Raw genomic sequence first — 27,076 nt, 5'->3', positions numbered from 1 at the left:
GCTGTTCTTGTAGGTAAGTGATCCTTCATTGCCACTTTTTGGAATTTGTCCTTTTTGAAATTCACTTGGCCAGGAATTTTAATAAAACTAAATAAAAAAGAAGGGCTTAGGGTTGGAGCATGACTGGTTGAGAGGCTATACTGAGCAAAGGTGTGATTTAATTGGATGAAGGTCTTTGCTCCTGGGCCCTGTGGTGCCATCTTGTGCATTGGCCTCTTTTGCTGCTTTTTCAATGGCTTGTGTAGAGACTTAGGAGGTGGTGGGCCTGTGGAGAAAGACCCAAAGCTGGGAAGCCACAGAGTATACCAGGTGGCCATGAGGATCCAAAGAACAGGGATGCTCTTGGGCTCTACAAAAACATTCCAGTTGGGCATGGGAGGAAGAGGATGAAGGGCACATTCGACAGTGGGGTGTGGGGAAGATTCTGGACAACGCACTCATGCCAATATCAACAAGAACTGCTTTTTCTGAATCTATTTTTTACACATTGAGTTTCTAATTTAGATTACAGTTGGTGTTTGTGGAAAGTGCCCACTACTTTAAGAAAAAGGAAAAGGAAAAAAAAACAAAACCAAGAAACCTTGAAAATTATTTACCTAATCCAGCATCTGGTTTGAGCAGGTTTCCCCGACTTCTTAATTCCCTTCTAATCTCATTATGTCTTAATTTATCAATGTTAGTTTAAAACCAGTCCAGTAAAATATAATAGGGGCACATTCAGGTATCAAAAAAAAAAATCAGTTGCATTTAGGTTTAAAAAAATCAGTAATATAGAAGGGAGAATACCTGATTTGATAGCAGTTCTAATGAAAAAGAATTTTTTAAAAGATTTTATTTTTATTTGACAGAGAGAGAGCACAAGCAGGCAGAGGGGCAGGCAGAGGGAGAAGCAAGCTTCCCACTGAGTAGGGAGCCTGATGTGGGGCTCAATCCCAGGACCCTGGGATCATGACCTGACCTGAAGGCAGACACTTAACCAACTGAGCCACCCAGGTGCCCGTGGCCCATTGATTTTAAGTTAGTGGCCTCTTTGAGGCAGAATTCTTAATATCCTCTTTAGCGGAGGTAGAAGAGTGTATCTCTTTGCTTACATCACTTGGAAAATTAGATTAAGAAAGCTCAGGAGATAGTCTAATGAGGCCAAGAGGTCTGTTCTTTTCACAAAAGAGATGCATGGACAGTTCCTCAAAATGCTAATAGTTAATAGTTGGCATGTGACCCAGCAATTCCTTTCCTAGACAGATATCCAAGAGAAATGAAAACATTTGGCTACACAAAAATCTATACACGGGTCTTCATAGCACCATTATTCATAATATCCAAAAGGTGGAGAAAATCCAGATTTCTAGCAAGTGATGAATAAACAAGCAAAATGTCATATACTCATACAATGGAATATTGTTTGGCAATAAAAAGGAACGAGGTACTGATACGTGCTACAGTATCGATGAACGTTGGAACCATTATGCTAAAGTGAAAAAAGCCAAACACAAAAGGCCACATAACGTATGACTCCATTTACATGAACTGTCCAGATTGGGCAAATCCATGGAAACAGAAAGTAGATTGGTGGCAGCCCCGAGGTGAGGGGAAGGAGAGGGACTGCTAACAGGTACAAGAATTTTCAGGGAGTGATGAAAATGGTCCAGATTTAGACTGTGGTGATGGTTGCACCATCCTGTGAACATATTAAAAACCACTGAATTGAAGACTAAATGCATGAATATTTAAATTTTTCAGTTGTATCTCGATAAAGATGTTTTTAAAAAGTGGTGCCTGTAATTGAAGACAGTTTAGAAAATGCAAATAAGGAAAAGAAAGCAAAAACCCTACTGTCATCATGGCTGAGAAAACAGCCACATAACAATGTAACATCTCGGTATATTTTCTTCTAGTATATATTCTGTCTATATTTGTATATTTGGGATCATACTATTCGTGCTGTTTCTACTTCATCAATTTAAATGGCTGTGAAGTATTTCAGTATATGAACAATCATATTTTAATTTACTTCATTAGTTTTCTGTTGTAGTTTTAGGGGGTTTCCAATTTCTTGTGCTTGTAAACCGTGAATATTTTTTTTTTTTTTAAGAGAGGGAGAGAGAGAGAAGAGAAAAGGGAGAAGGGGAGAGAGACGGGGGTGGGGGGAGAGAGAGAAAATCCTAAGTAGGCTCCACACCCAGCACAGAGCCTGACATGGGACTCGATCTCACAACCCTGAGATCATGACCTGAGTTGAAATCAAGAGTCAGACACTTAACCGACTGAGCTACCCAGATGCCCCAACCGTAAATATTCTTTAATTTTTATCATTATACTTCATATTACTTTTTGATTTAAAGGTCCATACTTTTTGTAAGCTAGTTAATTTTTATTTTTATCCCCCCAAAACAAAGTTTACGTTTGATTTAAAAGTTCTTGCTAGTGTTCGGAAGGGGGCATTGGGCAAGAAGGTAAAGGTCAAGGTTCATTACAAAAGTACTTCCCTACTTCACACTTGTTTGGGCCACGAGATCCTATAAAGCCACCTTCCCATATGAAGACAAAATAATCTTGAAAGAAGCAGGTAGACTTGTGTCTATTAAATCGTGGTTGGCTGTTTGTTTTCTAGTCTGTATCAGTTTTGGGGGTGTAGCAAAGCATTCCAATCTTGATAGCTTCAAATAGCTGTTTACTTAGCTCAGGATTTTTTGGGTCAGCTGAGCAGTTCTACTCTAGAGCAGCTTCGTTGATCTGTTCTGGGCTCTCTCATGCCTCAGCTGATGGCTGGGTGGTCCAGGGTGGTCTCGCTCACATGTCCAGTGGTTGGCTGGCTATTGGCTGGGGCAACAGGGTCTTGCATAGCTTAATGCCCAGGAGGTTAGGCGGGCTTCTTCACACGATGCCAGTCACAGGGTCTCCCAGAGCCCCAGTGTGCTAGCTGATTTCCTGCCTTGCTTTGCATCACATTTGTTAATATCCCATTGGCCAGAGAAAGTCACAAAACCAAGCTCAGATTCAAGAGCTGGGGAAATAGACGCTGTCTCCCGGTAGACAGTCTGCAACACGCTGCAGTGGGACAGATGCAGGGAATGGATGGATTGCTGTGTGGCCAGTATAAAAATTTACCAGATAATCTTTGCTAAAACATCCAATGGCCTTAATGATTGGTGACCAGCATGTGACTCTGCGTGTTTAATTTTCATACAAGAACATACTTCCAGCTTCCGCATCAGAATACTCAGGAGAATGGTATCACACCCTCCTGGCAGATTAACTGACTCTTTTTTTTTTTTTAAGATTTTATTTATTTATTTGACACAGAGACAGCCAGTGAGAGACAGACAAGCAGGGGGAGTGGGAGAGGAAGAAGCAGGCTCCCAGCAGAGAAGCCTGATGTGGGGCTCGATCCCAGGACTCTGGGATCACGCCCTGAGCCGAAGGCAGACGCTTAACGACTGAGCCAGCCAGGCGCCCCTAACTGACATTTTTTAATGGTAAACTCATGTTTCATCAATGTTGAATGTGATTTACAGCAATTTTTATAACACTTTGAGAATATAGGACAGCAACAGCAGAAGCTGCCCCAAAAGTGCAGCGGCAGGTGCATTCATTCATTTACTCCACGACTATTTATTGAGCACTCACTCGTGCCTGACACTTCCCTAGATACTTGGGATTCATCGGCAAAGAGATAAAAAAATCCTTGCCTTTTTTAAAAAGATTTTATTTATTTGTCAGAGAGAGAGAGCACAAGCAGGGGGAGTGACAGGCAGAGGGAGAAGCAGGCTCCCCGCCGAGCAAGGAACCCGATGTGGGATTCGATTCCAGGACCCTGGGATAGGGACCCGAGCCGAAGGCAAATGCTCAACCAGCTGAGCAGCCAGGCGTCCTAAAATCCTTGCCTTTGTGGAGATCGCGTTCCTGTGAAGGAAAGGGCAATAAATCAGTAGACCAGTCTGTGCCAAGTAGTGAGCAATAAGATAAGTGATAGGGCAGAGGACAGCGGGTGATGGGGAGATTTTTTTTAGAGGACACCAAGTAGAGTTGGCCAGTCTCTCGGGGATCATTTTCATTTTTTCGACTTCGGTTTGCTCTTCATCAGCTCGTCCTTTGGTGAGCCGCTGTGCAGATGCTGATGGGAACCCTGGAGCAGCAGGCTGTGGTGGATTTACCTCTAGGTTGTAGTGGAGCAGGGAGCCAGGGAGAATGGAAGGACTCATGGGATGGGGCTACTGGACAGTCAGGGATCGGACGTGTCCTGAAGGCTGGCTATTTTTCTTGGATGTCCAATTAGAAGTCCAGTTACTAGGAGTGGAGTCCTCAGAGGACGTGCTGTGGGATCCCTGCAACATAATTTAGCCTGAGGGAGAAGGGAGCACGGGGAGAGATGGCTGAGTTGGAATCATGGTAACCATAGCAACAAGATGCTGACAATTGGGTCACTGGGAAGAGAAAATTGACTGAAGAGAATATTGACCGAATGCCGAAGTGGGACTGTGGCACCTTGAATTCACCAGGTGGAGAAAGTCAGGGAGAGAGAATCTGTTGTGTTGAGCACTGCACAGCATCGAGGTCTTACCCACTTTCTTTTCAGAGGGAACCCAAGGCTGATGTAGCCCAGCACACTGAGACACCCAGCTTTGCGTCGCTGTGTTTGTTGCTAGTTTGTGCAGTGACCGTGGACTAACCCTTTCCTTCCGTTTCCTCTTCTATTAAGATTTTGAACCAACCTTTGTTCAGGGCCATCTTTTGGATTAGCGTTTTATGATTATTGGTAAGGTGTCAGGACTCCATTGTAGAGGAAGGTGATAATTTTGATGTGGTCTTAAAATTTCTAGAGTTTTGGGGGCACCTGGGTGGCTCAGTCAGTTAAGTGTCTGACTCTTGATTTTGACTCCGGTCATGATCTCAGGGTTGTGAGATTGATCCCCGAGTCAGGCTCCGTGCTGGGTGTGGAGCCTGCTTAAGATTCTCTCTCTCCCTCTACCCCTCCCCACCTCTAAAAAAATAAAGTAATTTTTTAAAAAGTTCTAGAGTTTTTGCTGACAAACTTTCTGGCCCCCAGCTCCAAAGTAAATACCTTTAATTATATCCTGTGGAAAAGCTCTTTTTAAATCCTCTCTTTTCCAGGTAGAAGATAAGGTGAAAAAATAAAAAGAAAGGTTAGAAAATGATCCTCCATCCACGTCAAAGTGTCTAAAGAGGGAGTAATAAAGTGGCAATTCCTATTTACTCCCAGAAAGCCTAATTTCCTTGCTCATCAACGCAAGTGGGAGGGACTTGGCAAGTCCCTGAATAGAGAAGACGTTTCTTGTTTAATTGTTATCAAACAAAGCTGCTTCCAAGTCTGCTGGAGAGGACATGCTCACCCCTGATGCATTCAGAATGTGTGTGAAATGTCAGCTTCTGGAGGACGTAAGTCCCATGCTGCGACAGTATGAGGTCCCGCTGAGTAGCCAACGGGGTGTAGCAGCTCTGAGATGCTTAACTGTTTGCACTCAGAACTGTGGCAGCGGCTGTCCCCACCCACGGCCAGGGTTTGCCCAGTTGTCACCCCCTGGACCTCAAAATGTCCAGCCTCCAGCATAATCCCTGAGTCCAGAATTGTAACGTGCCTCTTGGGGTTCTCATCCTGCTCGGGCAGGTGCATGTCAGCAGACAGCTCTGATAGTATGTGTGGCATGTCATCGCCTGCCACCCCACAGCCCCTTCCCGCCTTCCGCGGATGGCACTTCAGAGAAACCCACGTGTACCAGGACCAAATCGCCCTGCTTGTGCTCGCATCCAGGAGAGTGTTATCTTGCCCATGCAGGTGTGGTTTTCCTGCCAGCTTGGCGTGCGTGGTACTTTAGGGGAAGCCAGAGCAGTGTCTAGAGCGGGGCTGCTCTTCCCCAGGGGGCATTTATCTCTCCCTCCCAGGGTATGCTGGCAGCAGTGCTGGGCCGCATGGTAGGTTATCACCAATTAGACTTCAGGGCTGCAGGTGTAATGCAAGGTCACAGAGTGGCTGGCATAGAGGAGGTGAAGGCTGGGTGTGCCAGCTTTGAGTGTGGTGAAAAATTAAAAGACATGAATTCCATTCAGTCGCAGCTATTATGTTGGATTTCTCTCAAGTTAGACCAGGTGACTTTCACGATGGTCTTCCTTCGAGATGTTTGGCTGGGCATCTGGCTCTTCCAGAGGAATAAGAATAGGGCAGTTAGCTCCTACTGTGGAAGAAAATAATCAATTCTTAGCAAATTAAAATAACAACCCTTTGTTACTGCTAGTGAGCCCACAGATCAGCCAGGTGACTGCTGCTCTGGCTTAGGCTTGACTAATCCCTGCTGGGCTCCCACAGATGTCTCTGCTGCAGCTCACGGGTGCAAGATGGCGTCTCTCATATGCCCACCATCCTCCACCAGGCTAGCTTAGGCATATCCTCAGAGCGCCAGCAGGGCTCCACGAGAGCAAGTGGAAGCAGCAAGGCCCCTTGAGGCCCAGGTTCAGAACTCCCACAAGGTCACATCTACCATATTCTGTTGGTCAGAGAAAATCACTAGACCAGCCTGGATTCAAGGGGTAGAGAAACGGACTCTCCCTCTTTATGCAGAGTTATGTTGTAAAGAGGCCTGGGTATAGGGAAGCAATAATTGAGGCCATTTTTGCAAATAGTGCATCTCAAATAATAATAACAACTATCATTATTATCTTGTTGGGCTCTCAAAGGGCTCCAGAGTCGGTTACCTTTCTTGCATGGTGGAGAAAATCAGGCAAAGATGTGAATTAAGCAGCAGGGGTGGGTAAAGAGTCTTGGGATGGAAGGCTCTCTACACTGCCTGCATTTCATCTGCCCCCTTTTCTACATCTGAGAACTAAGCTTTTTTTTTTTTTTTTTAACATATTCTCTTTGAACGTTATGAAAGCCAAAGTTGTCTAAAATGAGACGGACTGCTTTCTTAGACTCTATTATGTTGGCCTAATTACATATCAGGAAAATGTTTTTCTGGGGCATTGTGTGTAAAACAAAGAGGAAAACAACATCTCCAGCCGGCCCCAGCGTCCTTGCCCCTCCCTCCGGCTGGCAGAGGCTGCGTCCCGCAGGAGGCCCAGGGGAGGATGGAAGATGAGGGCCTGGGAGGCAGGGCTGCTGCAGCCCCAGCTGGCCTCACAGGGATTTGCCCTTTCCCCAGAGAAAGCGGAGGGGCAAGTCGTTCCTTCCTCTGTCCTTCCCTCCAGCACAGCTCATGGTGGCTTCCATCTCGTGGGGGGAATGGCGTTAGTCTCCCCACACCCCCCAGACCGTGATCTCCCGCCGCAGGAGGAGAGGCTTCGCAGGCGCCCAGCATAGAACCAGGTTGACTAAGTGTGGAGTTTCATGAATGGAGTGGTACGAGTGTAGCCCTGTCCTCTGCGATACTGAAGGACTCGCTGAGTTTTCTGCAAGACTGGCCCAGTGTTAATGGTGTCCACTTACCACTGGATAAATAGAGATGAAACATTCCTTGGCATTTCCCTCCTGCCATGCCTTTGGGTCTCTACTTTCCATCACATGAGGGCAGGACTCCTCCACCCGCCCTTGTGGCCAGAGTCCCCGCTGCGCCCAGGCACAGTCCAGGCAAACCCACATTTCCTGACAGCACACTTACACCCTGTCTCGTCTTCACTACCAGCCACGTGCTCAACCTCTTGCCATCTGCCATTTCCCTCCTAAAATGTCATGGCCGTGGTCTCCCAAGACCTCGCTGTCAACTGCAGAAATAGTCCTTCGGGCGTTGTGTTGCTTGCCCTCTTGTGACATTTGATGGTGTGAATCTTTCTCCTTAAACCTGTTTCCCACCCTGGCTGCTTAAGCGATGATTTCTCTCCACCAGTTCTGTGTTTTCTTTATTTTCCACTCACCGCCCCACCTGGAGATCCTGTCCTCGGCCAACCTCAGGGCTCCTTGAGTTCGCTGCTACCAAGTGTTGGCTATCCCCTCCAGCTCTTTAGTTTCATCCTACCTTTGCCTGCCTTTAACAACTGTGTGTTAGGTTCCTGTTGCTGCTGTGGGCTTAAAACAACAGGAATTTACTCTCTCACTGTTCTGGAGGTCGGAAGTCCAAAATGGGTTTTAGGGGATTGAAATGAAGGTGGTGGCAGAGCTGCATTCTCTCTGGAGACTGTAGGAGGGAATCTGTTCCTTGGCTTTTCAACATGTAGAGGTCATCCTACTCAGGGCCAGTCTACTCGGACCTCTGCTTCTGTCCTCATACCTCCTTCCCTGACTGACCGACCACCCTCCCCCAATCCCCCAGGGTCTGCTTCTCTCCTCGAAGGACTCTTTTGATTACATTGAGCCCACCTGGGTGATCTCTTCTCAAGATCCTTAACTTCATCACATCTGCCAAATCTTTTTTACCAAAGAAGGTGACATAGGCCCAGGCTCCAGGGATTAGGACATAGACATATTTGGGGGAGCAGGTGAACATATTCTTTCCACCACAGGCTCCATCTCATCTAGCTGCCTCCTGGACCTTCCACTGTTCCTCGAACTCAGCATGACTAAAATGGATTCACTCCCTCTCAGTGTCCTCCTTGTCCTGCCCGCCTTGGTTCAACATGTGATCAGCCAGTAGCCAGGCGCCCAAGTCATCATGTGCATAAAACATAGTTTAATTTAGCAAGCCTAATATTGATGGACACTTGGGTATATCTTTAATGTTTTGCTATTGCAAACAGTTCTCCAGTGAATAACTTTGTACATTTGTCACTATATATATATACATATATATATATACACATATATATACATATATATACACACATATATATACATGTATATACACATATATATACATATATGTATATACATATATACATATATATGTATATACATACATATATATATACATATATATTATATATATGTATATATATATATAAATTCCCAGAAGTGAGATTGTTGTGTCAAAGGGTAAATGTATTTGCAATTTTGAGAGATACTGTCAAATTGTTCTCTATGAGGTTGAATCAGTTTGCCTTCCTGCCACAGGTGTATGAGAATGCCCACTTCCCCACAGCCTTGTCAACAAAGTAGTTGTCAAACTTCTGGGCTTTTACCGATATGATAGGTGAAAATACATATCTCAGTAGTTTTAGATCACATTTCTCTTATTGTGGGATGTGCTGTCTTTTAGTGTGCTTAATGGCCATTTGAATTTCCTTTTTGGTGACTCTCTTCCTGTTTGTGTCCATTTTAAAACTTGGATTACTGGATTTTTTTTAAATCAGATTTTAGGAGCTCTTCCTTTTTTGTCTGTAATAGGAGTTACAAATGTTTTCCCATCTTGTCGTTTGTCTTGCAGAAGGGTTTTTATGTCACCAAATTGATTATTTTTACTTTAGGGCTTCCAGACTCTAAGTTAGTTAGAAAGGGCTTCCAGTTGGCTCATTAAAATAATAAAGCTGTGTTCAATGTGGGGAGTTGGATACAGACATCTATTTCTTCTGAAAAATCCCAGTGAAATGATACAAAAGGAATGATCAATGGTAGGTAGGTAGGCATGTAGATAGATAGATGATAGAGTCAATTCTCACTATTCATGGATTCTGTATTTGCAAATCCTACTTGCTTAAATTTATTTGTAATCCGCAAATCAATTCTCTTGGTGCTTTCACTGTCACTTGCAGGCATATGCAGAGTGGCAAAAAATTGGACTCGCTGACATTCATGTTCCCAGTTGAGGTGACACTCTGCCTTCTTGTTTCAGAAACAAGTGTCCGCTTTGCAGTCTACTTAGTGCCACATTTTTCACATAAGCACCTTTCATTGGTGATCGTGCTGTTTAAAGGGGCCCCAAGCCTAATGCTCAGGAACTGTCTGGTGTTCCTAGGCACAAGAAAGCTGCAGTGGGCCTTATAGAGCAGACACATGTTAGATAAGTTTTGTTCAGGCTTGAGTTCTAGTGCTGTTGGCCGTGAGTTCAAAGTTAATGAATCAACAAGATATATTTTAAAAGGTGCCTTTAAACAGAAACACACATAAAACAAGGTTCTGTATTGATCAGGCGGTGAAGGTGTTGTCATCAGAAGTTCAAAGAAACCTAATCCTGTATTTCCGCTGGAGCATTGGTCAGAGTGTTCAGTAATTCTTGTGGCAGCATTCTAGAACAAAACTCCCATGAATAATGAAAACTGACTGTAGATAGATAGATAGATAGATAGATAGATAGATAGATAGATAGATAGATTAGATAGATAGACAGACAAATGAATAGATAGGTAAGATAGCCACAAAAACAAAAAGATTGGGAGAAAGGAGAAGAGGAATGATTTCAACACATTTTTTAGAAACGGAAAGTAGATATAGGGATGCTAATTGGCTTAGCAAAGTGCAGGAAGCTGCCACCTGAATGTACAAGGAGCCATGTGAGAAGAGCTCTGGTTTTCAAAGCATAAATGACCGTGGGATGGTGGGAAGTGAATTGCAAAGCTGACAACCGGGGCATTGGTTTAAAGTCCTTATGTATTATGGTAAGAGTCCTAGCTCCCATCTATGTACCTTTTGGGTCTTAAAAATAGGGCTGCAGAAAATTTAAAAAGGTAATAAAAAGGCTGAAAGAGAAAGGAAATCTTTCAGAAGGAAAATAAAAAGAGTAAGGGCAGGGGTAGTAACATGAAAATATTAGTCCTCCATTTTGACTTATAGAAGATCCAGAAAGAAGAGAGAAAATGGGGGAAAGGAAAACTGTCAAGAGAAAATAAAAGAACACTTTTCAGAAGTGAAGGACAAGAATCCTCAGATGGCGAGGCCATCAAGTATATAGCCCTATGAGTAAAAACGACCCACACCAAGGCACGTTGTGAAATTCTGAAACTTCATGGGGGAAAATATCCTAAAAGCTTACAAAGTGCAACAGGTTACAAACTATTAGCAATCAAAATAGATATCCCAATTGCAGTGCTGATCTCCAGAAGCCAGTGGAGCAGTACTTGAAAAATCTTAATGGAAAAGTAGATTTCAGCCCAGACTTCTGTACACTTTTATGAACACACAAATTCAAATGACTTCAGGGCATTTGTTTCCTAGGGAGCCACTGGAGGTTGCACTCCAGCAAAATGTGGAGGAAACCAAGAAAGAGAAGACACCAGCCTTAGACAGCAGTGGGAGAAGAACCCAGGCATGGAAAGCAGCCAGATCAGGATAGGAGAAAGGGTGCAGAAAGCTCCAGAAGTGATGTCGCTAGTGGAGAAAAAAAACAGAACTAATATACTGAGGCACATGGTATATTTATTGATGGGCATAGAATAGAGGTGTTGGAGCATATAGAATAAATTAGTGATGGGCTCACATACAACTAGACACATGAAAAAAAAAATTGAGGACATGATTAACTCCAGGAAAAATAAAGGACCATGTGAAAAAGAAGGCATAGTCACAGTGCATTACTTGACCCGGCATTGAGCAACATTTGCAAAGTTGTAATAACACAAACACTAACTTCTGATTTGATTAGAATTACACTATGACCATTTGGGGGCACTAAGAAAGAGGAAGTAAGAAATGTGTGTGGGAATGTGAAGCCTTTATTTCCCATGGTAGGAAATCAAAGGATATCTAAAATTGATAAGTAAAGAAACAGTACTATGCGCGTACCCTGCCAATAGGTGTTGGGCGTTAGTGTTTTGGCAGCAATTTTTCAAAAGCCATACATGTGTTTTTTCAGGGCTGTACCTTCGCACGCCCTCTCCGTGAAAGGTGAGGGCCCAGCCGGGTGGCAGGCAGGAATAGAGGCAAACATTCCCCAGTCCCTGTTTTCAGGCATGGAGACCATCCCAGTGCTGGTCCCGCACACTTTCCAGATATGGGAAATTAAATTCCTCTCTTCATTTGCACAGTCGTGTGGAAGGAGCCAAGTCTTTTCTTTGAAACTGCTTTTCTCCCAGATTGCTTCCACAGATTGAAACAGGAGAAAAGAGAAGAGCAAACTGACATTCAGGATACAAACTTTCTCACTGGACCAGTGTGTTACCTCCTAATTACTTCCCTGCGTGGAGGATCTTTAAAAATGATCAAAAGACAAAGGCGTTTCTTAGTAAACTCAACACGCTGTTGTCATGAGTTTTGGACGGTAAGGGAAAGTCGTGTTGGATGTCTGTTTCCTTAGTTGATTTGCAACCACTGGAGAAATTATGGGGAACAAAGGGAGAAAAGAGCCATAAATACAAATGAATTCCTTTTACACGAGTTGAAAAACCGCAGGACATGCTCCATTTTTTTAGCACTCCAGGTGTGATGGGAGATTACGGACCCACACAGGAGAGTGGAGAGTTAATTAAACTTTGTGCTCCTGCTTCCAGAAAGAAATGTCTTTCCGTTTGATAAGCAGGCTGTCTTTGGAGTGCTGTCTGTGCTTTTCTGTCCTCACTGGAGTGTCACAGGAAAGCAGATCAAAGGGAGCCTCCATCCGGATAGGTTTTCTACCACCTTTCTGAGCTAATGGACTTGAAAGCCTCTTCCCCTGACTGCATGGGGCTCATGTCATATTCTAGAAATGCCATCTTCGTACAGTATCGATAATACTCAAACGGGCTTTGATAGATGCTTACGAAAACCGCATTTGCCATTAATTAAATCAAGACCACCCCAGACAGGGCGGGCGAGTTGGCCAGAGGGCTGCCGCCTAACCCCCTACCATTTGTATTTTCCTTTTCGCCTCACCACGTGACAGCCAGATACTAGCACTTGAGACTGAACCTTCAGCTCTCTCAGGCAGGGTTATGTTTTGCTGTGTTTTCTCTTTTCCTTTGAGTCTTTGTGTGTCTGCACCCTCTGGCTGACATCCCCTACCCTGAGGGGAAAAACTGTTGGGAGAAAGCCTGCTGTCTTTCTCTTTAAGAGAGTGACAAAACGAAATAAAATAGAGCAAAATAGAGGCAGGCCGGGCCAGGCCCGTCTGAGCAGGCAGGTCAGGCTGCAGCGGGGGGCTGTCCATTGTCTCGCTGCTCTTGGGTGCCCGCGGAGAAAACCCAGCCCGGGCCACAGTCACTAATAAAAGGACTCCATTCTGCCACTCAGGGCTTTGTGAGGCGCCAAAGCTTGTCCTAGTTGCCATGGCTACTGTCTGATTGTGGCGGGTTTGTCACAGTGCTTGATAAAGTGGGAAGGTTATTCTTGATCGGCCCAAGTAATCATAACCTCGCAAAGCTTGAGAGTGTGGATTTCACACTTTTTTCCTCCCTTCTTGAAATCGGGGCTGCAGGGATGGGGGCAGGGTTGTCAGGATAAAGCAGCCCCAGCAGGTGGTGAGGGCCCGCCAGCTGGTGTGGAAGGGAGTTCCCCTTGTGGCCAGGGGGCTGGGCAGAAAGGGGTGTCACTGGGTCATCTGCCCTCCCTAGGCCTGAGTGGGGGCTTCAGAGAAGGCGTTAGAATGGGGGCCCCTCCTGACCCTCCCATCAAGTGATTATACTCGTACCCCTCTTTCCTTTCCTCCTTTCCCTTCCTGCTCCCTCCCACTTCTTTTATTAAGGCCCCTTCCTTTCTTCCCCCTCCTTAGCCTGTCCGTCCTTCACCTTCCCTCTCCCCTTCCTCACCCCAATTCCCTTTTAGAGCTGGGCCTTTCAGGGCCCTCTACTATCCGTTCTCACGTAGAGAAGGATGGGGAAGGTTAGCTCTGAGGTAACAACTGATTGACTTTGGCCACAGAATTGCAGACTCTTCTGTCATCAGAAGAGACCTAATTGAGGGGCACGTGGGTGGCGTGGTCAGTGGAGCATCTGACTCTTGGTTTCGGGTCAGGTCGTGATTTCAGGGTCATGAGATGGAGCCCCATGTCTGGCTCTGGGCTCTGCACAAAGTCTGCTTAAGATTCTCCTCCTCTCTCCCCTGCCCCTCCCCACCCCCCCAAATAAATAAATAAATAAATAAATCTGTCTATCTATCTATCTATCTATCTATCTATCTATCTATCTATCTTAGAGAGAGAGACCTATTGATAACAGGCAGTGTTTCTCCGACTTGTGCATCAGAACTACTGAGAAGGTTCTTTTCAGATTCAGGGCCCACCCTCACGTTTCTGATCTGGTAGGTCTCAGCAGGGTCCCAAGACTCTGCATTTCTAACAAGTTCCCAGGTGATGCCAGTGCTGCTGGCTAGGGGACCACACTTTGAGCACCACTGTCGTAGGCCAAGACTTACTTTTTATAGTTGAGGAAACAGGCTCCCAAAGGATCGATTACTTGCCAGGAGTTCAGGCAACTTGGTAGGCACACTGGGAGGGGTGCCCAGCTTTAGGGGTTTTAAAAGCCATTTGAAGAGGCAAGGCACATCTCTCTTCTAGTCCCCTAGCCCAGAGCAGCCAGACGAGCTGGTTCTATTCCCAAAAGGCCTCCAGCAGGACAGCCACTCACCACCGATGGTCCCCTTGTGAGCAGTGCCGCCCCCAAGTGAAGCCCACCTTCCTCTGTGCTCTGGGCCCAGTGTGATCTTCTGTCATACATGCTGCGGTTCTCCCCCTGGAATGCCCCTTCGCCAACTCCACCTGTCAAATATCTTCTGAGCCCTTGCACCCCGGGAAGCCTGCCTTGACCACAGCTGGCATCCTTCCTCTTCTGCTGACCCTCGAAGCCTTGTGGCCCTGCCCGTAGGCCATTTTTTATTCCCATTACTTGCATGTCTGTGCTGTTCCTCGGCTGGCTGTGAACTCCAGCAGCAGGACTGTGGCTTCCGTCCCCTTTGTACCCACCACTCTGAAATTCTCGCTGACTAGCCTTGGTTGGAAGGAATCTGGACACCTGTTTGAGATTTTCTGTAGTTCTGAAGCCAGCCTCATAGGACGGGGAATCCGTTGTAGACAGTGGGCAGGGTGGGGGCCGCACCTCCAATGTCCTCCAGGAGCCCAGAGGGAGAAATGAGGCCCGCTGCAGTGAGAGAGCGAGACGTGGACCCCAGGGCAGTGGCCTCGCAGTACGGTGGCCTCCCATGGGGGCAGGACTGAGATTCCAAATGGAATGGCAAGTCAGAGACCCCCACCACACGCACACACGGATTTGAAATAAAACACAGGCCTCACTCATTAACCCGTTTGTGTCAGTCTGCGTGACACAGGTGCAGCTCCGTGTGTGTGTGTGTGTGTGTGTGTGTGTGTGTGTGTGCGCTTGTGTGCACATGTCTGTGTTGCTGCCATGGCTGGATGCGAACAACTTGATCATTTATGAAACATAACCTCACTCCCCACCACACGCTCTGAAATCCTCAGTGTGTGTTGCCATCTGCCCTGAATTCAGCTCTGAGTCAAGGTGACTGGGCTTCTCCAGAGAGACTCCAGAGAGGCTCTTCGTCCACACAAGAATAAAACCAAACTAATGCATTAATCCTTTGGCTCTAATTCCTTGCTGACTGCATAGCCTGAGTCGGGACCCAGAAAGAAATCCCACGCCGGCAGTTTGGCTCTGAAGTCCGTAAGCGTCAGCAGAGCGGGACCTCCGGGCTGCAGGGCGCCCCGCCTCTTGCCTGCTCTGTCGCCTTGGCTAATTGAACGGTCCCCGCTCCGTCACTCAGGTGTTGACTCGGGGCAGCCGCAGCCCTCACAGTGGCCTTTCTCCCCCAGGGTGTCGAGGTGCAGACCGACTACGTGCCCCTGCTGAACTCCCTGGCGGCCTATGGCTGGCAGCTCACCTGTGTGCTACCAACTCCCGTCGTCAAGACTACCAGGTAACGACAGGCCCCATCATCATCGTTATTACTCAGCACCTGCCCTGCGCTGCACACTCCACGTAACTTATTTAGTCCTGTGACAAGCCTCTGAGGCTGGTGTGGTGACCAGACTCTCCAGCTGGGAAGTGGCAGAGCTGGGATCTCAGGTTCTTAACCACAACCTCCCCTGCACCCCTCTTCCCACATGGGGAGTCTTGGCCAGTGAATCGTGACTGCCAGGCATGTCAAAGATGAGCCTCCTGGGTTGAGGGCGCCCAGGGCTCTCAGGTACAAAAGAAATTGAGCCCCTACTATGTGCCCTGTGCTGGCTTGGGTAGGTACCTTGCGTGTAAAATTTCATTTAGTCCTCAAAAAAAAGTCCTACAAGGTGGAATCTTTTCAGTAAACCCATTTTACCGCTGAGGAAGCTATGGCAGGGAGGTTGAAGGACTCACCCAAGATCATGGCCCTTGGCCAGTGGTCCCACAGAGAGGGTGTAAAGACTGCAGTCTTGGCCCTGGCTTGTGGCACTCCCTACAGTTTCACATTTAGGGGCATTTGTCCACCTGAGCCCAGCCCCCCCCCCATTCCTTGACCTCCCGGGCGTGTCCCAGTCATACCAACCCTGAAAGGCCTTCCATCTGTATTTCGAGCTTATCTAAACAAATCCTCCTAACTACCCTGGGGGTTATAAGCATAGATAGGATTCCCATTTTATAGGTGAGAAAACTGAGGCTCAGAGAGGCTCTGTCACATACCTAAGGCCACACAGCCAGTAAGTGGCAGAACTGGGACTAGAACCTCAGTCTCCAGAGTCAGGAGCTCCTCCTACACCAGGCAGTCTCCTCGCTGACCTGCAGGGATGCCCTGTCCCATGGCCCTCAGTATTCCACCTTCCCCGAGTCGTCCTGCACGCTCACCATTACGGGGTGATGGCAGCACGAGGTGAGGCTGGTGATCCGGGAGGGACAGCAGGGCTGTGTAGCCACAGAGCCCAGACTGAGGGTGGAGAATGACGGGGATGATCCGTGCCTTCCTGGGTCCCTCCTTGAGGCCATCTGGGCTCTCCACGTGAATCCCTCCTGACACTGGGCCACAGTGGGTCTGCACACTACCGGGCACCAGTCTGCGGCCACCTTTGGGCCCCGGGCCGTTGGGAGCCTCCATGCTGCCTCACAGCCAAGACTTCTGTGGGTATGGGGTAATGTGGAGGGGTGGAAAGAATCCTGGATTTGGGACCTGCAGGCTTGAACCCAAGTCCAGACCCTTCCACTTGCTAACTGTCCATCCTGGTCCAGTCCTATAGCTTCTCTGAATGTATTTCCTTGTCTGTAAGTCAGAAGAATGTCTGCTCCACCACCCACTCCAAAGGGCAAGAGTCGTGATGAGAATAGATTTGAATGTGAAGCCCCAGCTCGTTTTGAGCCGTGTAAACCCAGAGGGTACAGACATGTGTCTCTGTCTCCCTCTCATACCTGCTCAGTAATGGCCCCTACTCCTCCACTCCCCTGTGCCATACACGCCTCCTCGTGGTGGAGTGGAGAGCGCGTGGAACCAGGCAGGTTTGAGCCTGAATCCTCACCGTGTGATCTCAAGCCTGCTCCTTAAGGGAGCTTTTGTCTCCTGTCTTTACAGACAGGCAGTGGTCCCACTCCTTGGAGCTCTGTGGTGACGCTTAAATGAGCCATGATGTGTGAAATCACCCAGCCCAGCCCCAGCACAAAATATGTTCATTTTCTCCCCCTTTTCCCTCCGACATTCCATGCAGTGGCGCTTGCCTCCGCAGAGAAGACAGTGATCTCCTTCACAAATAGTTCTGCCATCTTGCAAGGCAGCTCTGTGGGGGCCGAGGGGGAGCATGCTCTCTGTGCCATGAAAATGAGGAGCACGCCTGAGCAACCTGGCTGCCTGGGGCCCAGCGAGGGCCAGTGAGGCCCGAGGCCGCACCCCTGTGCTCAGCCAGCCTTCTGCAGAGCCTCGCCCCCGTCCCGGGCCACGCTGACCTCTCCTTGGCTCATTACCAAAGACAGATTTGGAAGAGCCCTTCCACCTCTTGAGATTCACTAAAGAAGCCAGTTTATCATCATTTGGCCAAGATGCCAGCTGTTATTTCACATTGAGGGAAGGGGAGCACGCAGCTATGAAGCTGACTTGGCAGACATGCCTGCACAGCTTTTGTGGAGCCCCTAGCAGAGCCCCCTGGAAGCAAGGGGGGTGGCCTGGGCTAGGGGGAGTGCTTCTTGATTTCTGACCTCTCACTGTTCACTGGCGGCTTTCCTTTCTGTGGGCGCTCAGCCCCAACAACCTTAGGGACGGACCCAGCGGTGGGGTTGGGGGCCCCCCGGGTGTAACAGCTCATTCTCAGCTCCGCGTGTGTTGCAGGGAGGGGAATGTATCCACCAAGCAGATTGTCTTTCTTCAGAGACCGTGTCTACCTCAGAAAATCAAGAAGAAGGAATCAAAGGTAAGCGCCCTTGATTGCCTTCCCCGGCCTTCCCCGGCCTTCCTCGGCCTTCCTCGGCAGGGCTCCATCTGCAGCTGCATTTTCTGTAGCAGTTGGGTGGGCAGCCAGCTCCAGCTTCCAAGGGCTCTCAGAGGAACACCTGAGCCCCTTGGCAAAGGGAGTCACACCTGAGGCTGCCGAAAACAGATGGGAGTGCTGGAGGGCGCTGGGGGATCTTGTCTGTCAGGCCGGAGAGCAGAGTAGAACCGTTCTGTGGGACACTCACGTAGACCAGATATTCCCACTAAACTAAAAATAGGGACATGAGGTCAGCTGCCCTCTAACCAGGGGGTGCGAGGGCTTGAGTTCGTGCCCAGCTTCTCTGTATCTTCATCTCATGATGAGCTCTGGTTGCAGCCCGTTGTATCCCTCCGGACATCAGAAGTTTGGTGATCTTGACAGAGAGACCATGCCAGAGCTCCTTCTTGACATGCCCCGGCCCGAAGGCCTCTCAGTGACAGTGGCTGGTAAGGACGGAGGCCAGCCACCATCCGTGGCAGAGTCCTCAGGCCAGGCTGTCCTGGGGGTTGCCGGAGGGCCTTCCTCCCCTCACAGGACAGCACATGACCTGGAAAACCCAGTCATGCCAAGAGACTGTGCTGCTCTGAGACGTTTCCCCGTGTTTCCAGGAGGCAAACCCAAGTGCTTCCCTCGCGTCAGATGATTCTGATGCTTCGCACCCGCACACTTTGCGGCTGGTGGGTGATTCGCCATTTGCTCAGGAAGAGGTGGGGGAGTCGGGAACGTGTGAAAGCCCAAGTCAGGAGTCACCTGAAGCCAGCCCGAGCTGCCTTTGATGGCCAAGGCAGTGCTCTCTGGCAGAGCCTGACGGACCTGCTCCGCTCCTCGCGCTTGGCACCTTCCCATGCTCCCCCCTTAGTTCCTCATGTTCTCTGGACACGGAGCCTGGACAGGAGCAACAAGCAAGTGAACAGATTGTAGTAGCCCCTTGCCAGCCGGCAAACCCAAGGGGCTGGGAGGGGGGGGCTCCTGGGAGGAACGCCAAGGAGATGGCGACCTGAAGCCAGATGGTGTAGAATGCAGAGGAAGGTCCCTGTCTCAGCTCCAAGACGCTAATGTGACAGGTGACAGCAGCAGAGGGCCAGAAGGCAACTGCTGAAGTCACCATTAACCACCAGGAGCAGTCAGCCGCCGGCTGGAAGATGGATCTCCCCCGGACCACTGTTAGCTGCAGCTTGGCCCTGGGCTCCTCGGGACCGCGTGCGTTCACAGTGACAGCACCAGCACAGGCCAGGCTGCCGTCAGACGCCAAAACACGCCAGCTCGGGCCCTAAGAGGAGGCGGTGCTGCCTTTTCCTGCCAGCTCTTCCCGGTGGGGGATGTGGGCGGTTCCCAAACGAGAGACTCAGGGTTTGACTTTGGTAGGAAGGCTGTGCGGCTCACGGCGGGACAAGCAGGAGATTTTAGAGGTAGTGCTTTAAAGCCGCTGTAAGAAGGTGGACCGACTTCCCTCGGGGAGAACCCAGAGGATGGAGCCATTGACTTGCTGGTCGGTAGACCCTTCCAAGCCCAATCAGCTGCACTACAATGGGTGCTGCTTTCTCTTTTGAAGGACTTCTTTTTCTGCTCATTCATAGGATTGGCTCCCGTCGAGCACAGGTTTTCTGTGTGACCTGGAGAGGTCACCTCACTCACTGGTGGAGTCCCAGAGGGGGGACTTCGCAGCCAGATGGCTTGTCTCCCTCGCACAGTCCTGGCCAGTGGCTCAGCTGCTGACTCGGGTGGGCAGCCGGCTCCCACGAGCTGAGGGTGCCCCGGTGGCCGTGGCAGTAACTCCCGCAAGTCCTCACCGTGCCTGAGTCCCCGCAGCACTGACGCTGTTGACCGCCCTCTGCCTCTTGACGCAGCTTTTCCTCTCGGCTCTGACCCCACGTTGTTCTGGTTTTCCAGCAGGTTTTCAGACCCAGCCCCATTTCTCTCTCACTCTCTGGTCTTCCTTAGAAAATCTCATTCATCCCCAGAATGAGAAATCTGAGTGCCTGAGTTGACGATTCCTGCACCGGCCTTTTCAGTACTAGAAATCTAGAACAAGGGCACCACCACTGTCCAGAGGCACCCACCCACCCAGGGCTCATCCTTGACTCCCCGTCTCCTCACTGCCATGGTCACTCTCTCCTCAAGACACGTCTGTTTTAGGTACTAGGAACTTGAATCCCTCCACTTCTCGCCACCATCCTGTGCTCAACAACTCTAATCCTCCGGCCACAGGTCGCTGCTAAGTATGTTCTCCACTAGGAGCGAAGGGAATCTTGTACAAAAGCACACTGAATCATGTCACCCCCACAGCTTAAAATGGTTCTAAAGCTTTGTGTGGTTCTTAAGATGTGAATCTGCATGGGACCCACAGGGCCGTGTGTGGTCTGGCCCCTCTTGGTTCTTCTGCCACCGTCCCCATTTTCTGCACCCCAGCTACTGAGGCCTTCATGCTCTTCTGTGCCCCTTCTTGCCACAGGGACTTTGCTCTGGCCGTTCCCTCTGCCTCAGACACTCTCTTCCTTTGTTTGTATGAGTCATGAAATGTGTGAGCCCAGGACATTCGTATTATGTCTGCTCTGAAATCTAAGAAAAGGGGCCACAAGGCTGGCACACCAAGGACACAGCAGATTGAGGCCTCTTTTAATTAGCAAAGTGGAGAAAATTCTCCCATCAAGACTTTCCGGCATTTGAAAGAAACCTCTTTGTGTGCACGTGAGTGGGGCTTTCAAAGCAAATAATTAAAGTCCTTCCAAGGTAATAGATGATTTCTCCCACACCAAAGTCTTCCTTCCGGCTACACTCCTTGAAGTGGAGGCAGGTAACGGACAGTTTTTAAAATGTGGGAATTAAATCCATTAGCCCTTCCCGACATGGAACTCTGGACCCACACCGCTGTCAAGTGAAGGATTTTCTTCTTTTCCACACTTGTTTCTCACATGGACAGCTAGTGGGACTCTTTCTCGGTGTGGGCGCCAGCGGCACCCCCACGTGCCACAGACCCACTGCTGGCGAAGGGCCCGGCACTGGTGCGGTCTGCTTAGTTTGTTCAGAGGCTCTTCCCTGGTACCGCTCCAGATGAGGAATCCAGCTTCCCAGCTGGGCCGCCTGCCTGTAAGGATGTTACAGACCTGCCCTCAGAGCCTCAACCCAAAAAGCTGTCACCGTCCCAGGGGTGGCTGTGTCCCTGCTTCTCCTCATCTTGCTTTCTGAGACGTTGCCTTGTTGAGCCTTGGGATCTGGAACAATTGTTGTGTTTGTTAAAACCCCCGACAGTCCTCCGGTCCTCCGCTTAAAGGAGGAGGAGAAGGGAATGGTGAAGGGAGTGGGTGTGAAGAGGGGAGGGAGACAAGGAAGCCTCTCCATGAGGGGCAGAGCTGGGGGCCGCGGGAGGGCAGGGGGTGTCTTTCTCTTAGCTCAGTGCTTCTCAGACTGGGGCCCGTGGACTAGCAGTATGGGCCTTACCTGGAGTTTGTTAAACATGCCAAGTCTCCCTCCCCTCCCCAGGTTGCCCTGAGTCAGAAACTCTGGGATGGGGCCAGTGATGTGCTTCAGGCACCCTCTGGATGAGTGCGATGCCCATTCAAGTCTGGGGGCCAGGGTCTGAGTTAAATAGCATAAGGCCCTTTCTTGGCTTGCCTGTGGACTGCCGTTCAAATTTTATCATTATTGATCTTTTTAAAAATAGGCCTGTCAGGGAGGCTTTGGCATAGATCTTTTTTTTTTTTTTTTAAATAAGCCAAACCCAAGTATCTTTAATGGCAGTTAAATCTGGATTTCCATTAACTGACTGCTTGGCCTAATGAGTCACATGCCTGACCCAGCAGATGCATCACAGTCTGAAAGGGGAGGCGCTTATGTGTTGGGCTGAGCCCTTCCAAAGGTGCGTGGCCTCTCCCCTTGTTTCTTCTCCTCCTTGCTGCTGGGGCGAGAGCCTAAAGCCTTTCGTCCACCAAGACTGAGAGGCTGGAAGGGTTGCGTGGAGCCAGAAACAGCTGTGTCTGCATTCCAGCATGCTCTTTTCTGGCTGTGTGACTTCGGGCAAGTTACTCAAGCTCTCTGAACCTCTATGCGCTCGTCTATAAAATCATGCTATAAAATGAGCTGACTAGGGAGAGTGCTGTTTTGGAGATTCAGGGACATGCGAGACCTTGCCACAGTGTGAGAGACGCGGCAGGCACCTCGGTGTGTGCTCGTTTCTTCCCAGCAGGTACCTGTGGGCAGTGTGCCTTCACACTTGGGAACATTTCGCTTTCAGACGATACAAACCCTGGCTTGGGCCCCAGCTGCTTCTCCGCTTCTGAATGCCTCCGCAAGAGAGAGGAGGAGGGAAAGGGAGACTCGAGTCAGGGCCTCCTCCCTACTTGGCTGCAGCCCCCATGACAGCTGTGGGGGGATGGGGACCCCCAGGCAGCAGGGGGAGTGAGTGACGTCACCATGGCCTGTCTGAGGACACAGAAGACAGTGTAGTCCTAGAAGGCACGTGACTTGACGGGTGTCCCTGTGGTGACTCAGAAGGACAGAAAACGTTGGCTGGGATCGTCCCCACCAGCTCGTGCTGACAGCCCCAAATCCTCTGCCCCACAGCCTGGCCGGTCCCTGGAGAAAGTGGCTGGTGTGTTCTCCTGGTGGATTAGGTGTGACCTTCTACAGGAAACCAGAGATGGCTGGGCTTCCCGAGGGCGCACGCAAGTTCTGCTTCCTTAGCAAGAGCAGTTGCTGAGACGAGAGCTGGGTTTGCATTAGAAAAGAAGAGTCCAGGGAAGACCCTGGCACGGACAGAATCGTCCACGGTCGTACACCGCCCAACCGCAGGGGGCGCTCTCGGCATCCGTGACAGTGTGACGGGGCCCAGAGTTGCAGCCCAGCCCTGGGGGCAGACGCCTATTTGAGAGATGAGGAATTTGAGACTTGGAGAGATTGATAACTTGCCCAAAGACAGACAGCCCTCTGGGATGGGCTGAGAGCTTACTCCACCCACGCCCTGCGTCCCAACAACGGCATCCCCGTGCCGACAAGGGGATGCCTCGGCTCCCTCAGAGGGGCTGCCAGGCCGGCATCGCCGGGCCCCGAACCACCCGTGCAGGCCGCTGACTTTGGACCTCAGCGCCACCGCCGCCGCCCCCAACAGCAACCTCGATGACACGTGGGCACCGCCCGATCGTGGGGCCTCTTCATGCCCAGTCTCCCCTCCTAGCTTCCACATGACCCGTTCTTGCCCAGCTCCATTACTGACTGGGCACCCTTGTCCTCTCGGAGCCTCTGTTGACTTCCCTGTCACATGGGGAAATGCTTAGTTGCAGGGCAGCCCCCCAGGAAGCAGCCTCTGATAGATTTGGGTGGAGGAAGTTTTTAGGGGGTGTGCTCCCAGGAACACCTGTGGGGAAAGGAGGGCACCGGGGTGAGGGGGGGGAGAGGAAGCTGAGCTGTGATGCGGTCACAGCAGTGGCTTTATTAGCCAACCCCCCGGAGAGCCCTGGAGCTGGGATGGCCTTTTAAGTTGGCCTGGGGTGGGACAGGAGAATGGAGCCCGCAGCACAGCGCCGGCCCCAAGTTCTGCGCCCTTCTAACTCCGGGGATCTGGTAGGAGAACGCAGGCCCGGTGCTTGGGAAGCACAACCCGCTCAGAACGGAGGCGCGTAGCCAGCGCCGTGGCTCTTAGGAGGGGCAGGCCCCACGTCTCTTCTCCCATCCTGCTTCTCCAAATGATGGGTGTCAGGACCTCCTTTCCCAGAGCCCTGTCCCCAGAGACCCCTGAACTCCACACCTACAAGACACGTCATGGAGCGCGTTGGGCAGGCTCTTGCCACGGGTGTGAAGTGTCTGGGCCATGATTCAAGTTTGGTGCCGGTAATGCTCTGCTCCAGGAATACGGGAATTGTGTGTCTTGCTCCGAGGAGGGACGTGGGCACGAAGGCAAGCAATCAGGTGAAGCTCTGGGTTCACGGAGACTGCATTTATTTATCCCCGTCCTCTCTGATCTCTAGTTCCAGTGGCGGTTCTCCCGAGAAGACATGCACAGCAGGCAGATGAGGAAATCCAAAGGTAAATTCAGCGCCAGAGACAAGCGACAAGCAGAAGAAAACGAGAAGAACTTAGAAGAGCAGTTTTCCAAAGCTGGAGACGTGGGAAACTGTGTGCCAGGCCCACACCAGGAGGACGAGGCCTCGGAGGAGCTGAAGGTCCCCATCCAGGAGGTCACAGAAGGAAAGCAGCATCCCGACCGGCTCTGCGTGGAGGCCGAGGCTGTGCAAAATGGTCCAGCTGGTCCCTGCAGGGCCCCCACAGGGGGCTGCGCTGAGCACTCCCATTCCGGGGAGGATATCAGGGAGGGGGGTGCCGGGGAAGGGGCCTCGGAGCCCGCCATGCTGGAAGACAACTGAGTCTAGAGCATTGGTGTTGAAAGCCTGCTGAGCTGGCAGCCCCGAGGCTCTGTGCTGGCATCAGGGGTGGGGGCCGGTTTGCCTCAGTGTCCAGTGTTACCCTTTGGCTTGGCTTGACCTCTTCTTGTGAGCTCACCCGGGCCCTCCGAGGGCTGGGTCCCTGACCATGTTGGTCTCCGCACATCCATTAGAAATGTGTCGTAATGCCCCAGTGTTAGAATGCGAGAGGTCAAGTTATTTCCTCATCCGTTTCCCAGTCCCGTGGGAGGGACTGGACCAGTCAGTGCCTGTGTCCACCCCCACGGCCTCCAGGGAGCATTCGACTCAAGTCCATCCTTGGGCCTCCCTGGCTACAAACCAAGGCTGTCTGTTGTTCCTTTCCCCCCCCACCCGCCCCCTTGCTGGGGCACTGTCCATCCCCTGCTGCTTTCTGCAGCTACTTGGTGACGTGACAATGCCTGGAGGCCATCAGGTGCCCTGCTCCGTCTCAACCCCACAGACCATGCTGCTTTGGCAAAGAAAATGACGGTGGGTAGGGGAGGTGCCCCACCTACCGGCTTTTCTCGAAGTGTTCCCATAGATACTGGTAATCTGGAAATGAAGAGGTAAAACTCTGTGTGTGCCCCTGCTCTTGCAGAATGTCCAAGAAAGTATTCTGTATTAGTATTAATGCCAAAAACTTTTTTAAGGGTTTTGTACTCAGCACATCATATGAACACATGTTCCTTCTGTCATTTCAGGGCAACCCGGCCAGTTGGGAGCCCTTGTTATGTGCTATTTTAATCAGTGTATCATTGGCCAAGTTGTTTCCATGTATGCTATCACGTGTTTATATTGTCCAGAAAGTATTGTTAAGGCTTTAAGTAGATGCAACTGGCAAACCGTGGAGAGAGAACGCCGATTGTCTTGACCCAAACAACAGCCTGTCTCTTCTCTTTCTTGTTTAGTTACTTAAAGCAATAAATCATCTATGAGTTTAGTGCATTGTGAGTATTGAGTCTTGTGTCACAGTGAAAAGTCCTAGCCTGATGTCCAAAGGACTCGGTCCCCATTCACTCCGTAAGTTGCTGACTATGGCAGCATGATGATTTTGGAGAAGAAAATGAAGTTCCTGTGGAAAATAGCAGAGCCAACGAAGCACACAGTGCTTTCCTGTCATTTGTAGAAAGAAGATGGACAGTGAGATTCAGGTGTCACTGGCTAAGGCAGGGCACAGCCACCTCCGATGGCCTGGGATGGTAGAGACAAATACCTTTTAAAAACAAAGTCCTACATCTTGGTTTCTTTGCATGTTTCCAGACTTTTTTAAAAAAAAGATTTATTTTAGAGAGGGAGAGAGAGAGTATGCACACACACGAGTGGGGGCAGGGGCAGAGAGAGAGACAGAATCCCAAGGAGACTCCCCACCGAGCGTGGAGCCGGATGCAGGGCTCAGTCCCACAACCCAAGAGATCATGATCTGAGCCGAAATCACTGGTCAGATGCTTAACCGACTGAGCCACCCAGGTGCCCGCTACCAGACTTTTAAAGTAAATTATTTCGTGAAGCAAGTCTCTTCCTTGTTTGCAAGTTTTGCTAAAATAAACACATGTACTATATTTCTATAGGGCAGTATTGGAAACCCTTGTAAGCCACATTGTACAATTGTTTTTCTCTTGATTTTTGAGCAAAGTTCCCCCGCCCAGCTCCAGAGCTTCCCTAAAAAGGTTGAAAGCTCTGTTCAAAGAGAAGACAACTATTTATAATTGACATTTTCCACAATTGCACTCAAGAATATCTATACAGCCCTGATTTAAAAAATTATCTCTTAGGCTGTATCTTAGAGGATCATGGCTTTTTAAAAATATGCTAGTTAGCAGAGCCTGCGACAAAAACGATGCCCATCTCTCACGACTTCGGGAAGCATTTGGCCCCAGGCTGCACCCTTCGGGAGGATGGCCTACATCACTCAGCAGTGGGTACATTTTTCGATAATTAAATGACATTTGTGTTGGCTGCCTGTGTTATGGGAAAAAAAATTAAGGGTGACTGTAGCTGATTTGAATTCCTCAGGGAGTTTGCCCTAGTGCCAGGCTACCAAGTCATTCCTGAAGGTCTTGCTTTTTTCCCCACTTCCCCACACCTTGCTACTATCTGGCAACATATTGGTTTGCCGGGGGCAGTTCTCAAACTGGCTGGCCTTAGAATCACCGGCTGCTACCTGGGTCCCACCTGAGACTAGAGAGGTCGCTCTAGGGAGTGGCCCGGGCACTAGATTGGTAAGCCCCCCGGGGATTCTGGGGTACAGCCAAGGGCGAGAGCCACTGGCCACGGGGTTGCTGTGAGTTGGCTCACAGCTCGTTCCTTGTGGAATGAAACGCTGTTTACAAAAGGTAAATACCCAAGGCCCTAACAATCCCAACATCCTACATGTGCATTTCAAGTGGTGGGATTCCCGAAGGCAATCGTACTATCCTCTCATGGCCAATAGGGTAAAAGGCCATTGTTGGCACCGGCAAGGCCCTGCGACATTGTCGGTGGGCCTGTAGAGGCCTGTCGTCTTTGGCTCCAGGAAGCTTG

At 49.8% G+C, this 27,076-nt stretch overlaps 1 protein-coding gene across 2 annotated transcripts in view; it reads left to right on the top strand.

Moving 5' to 3' along the window:
- Positions 1-25,496, top strand: part of RFTN1 (raftlin, lipid raft linker 1) — a 192,714-nt gene extending 167,218 nt beyond the window's left edge. For both annotated transcript variants that reach the window (XM_040636843.1, XM_040636842.1), the window contains exons 8-10: positions 15,552-15,655; positions 18,020-18,101; positions 24,122-25,496. In XM_040636843.1, the coding sequence (XP_040492777.1) occupies positions 15,552-15,655; positions 18,020-18,101; positions 24,122-24,517 (582 nt within the window). In that variant the 3' untranslated portion in view covers positions 24,518-25,496. The remainder of the gene's footprint in view (positions 1-15,551; positions 15,656-18,019; positions 18,102-24,121) is intronic.
- Positions 25,497-27,076: the final 1,580 nt, after the last annotated feature.

The sequence above is a fragment of the Ursus maritimus genome, unplaced genomic scaffold, assembly GCF_017311325.1.
Source record: "Ursus maritimus isolate PB19 unplaced genomic scaffold, ASM1731132v1 scaffold_20, whole genome shotgun sequence".
In the NCBI taxonomy this organism is placed as follows: Eukaryota; Metazoa; Chordata; class Mammalia; order Carnivora; family Ursidae; genus Ursus; species Ursus maritimus.
The sequence above is the reverse complement of the archived record's forward strand: the minus strand, read 5'-3'. Positions and strand labels throughout refer to the sequence as shown.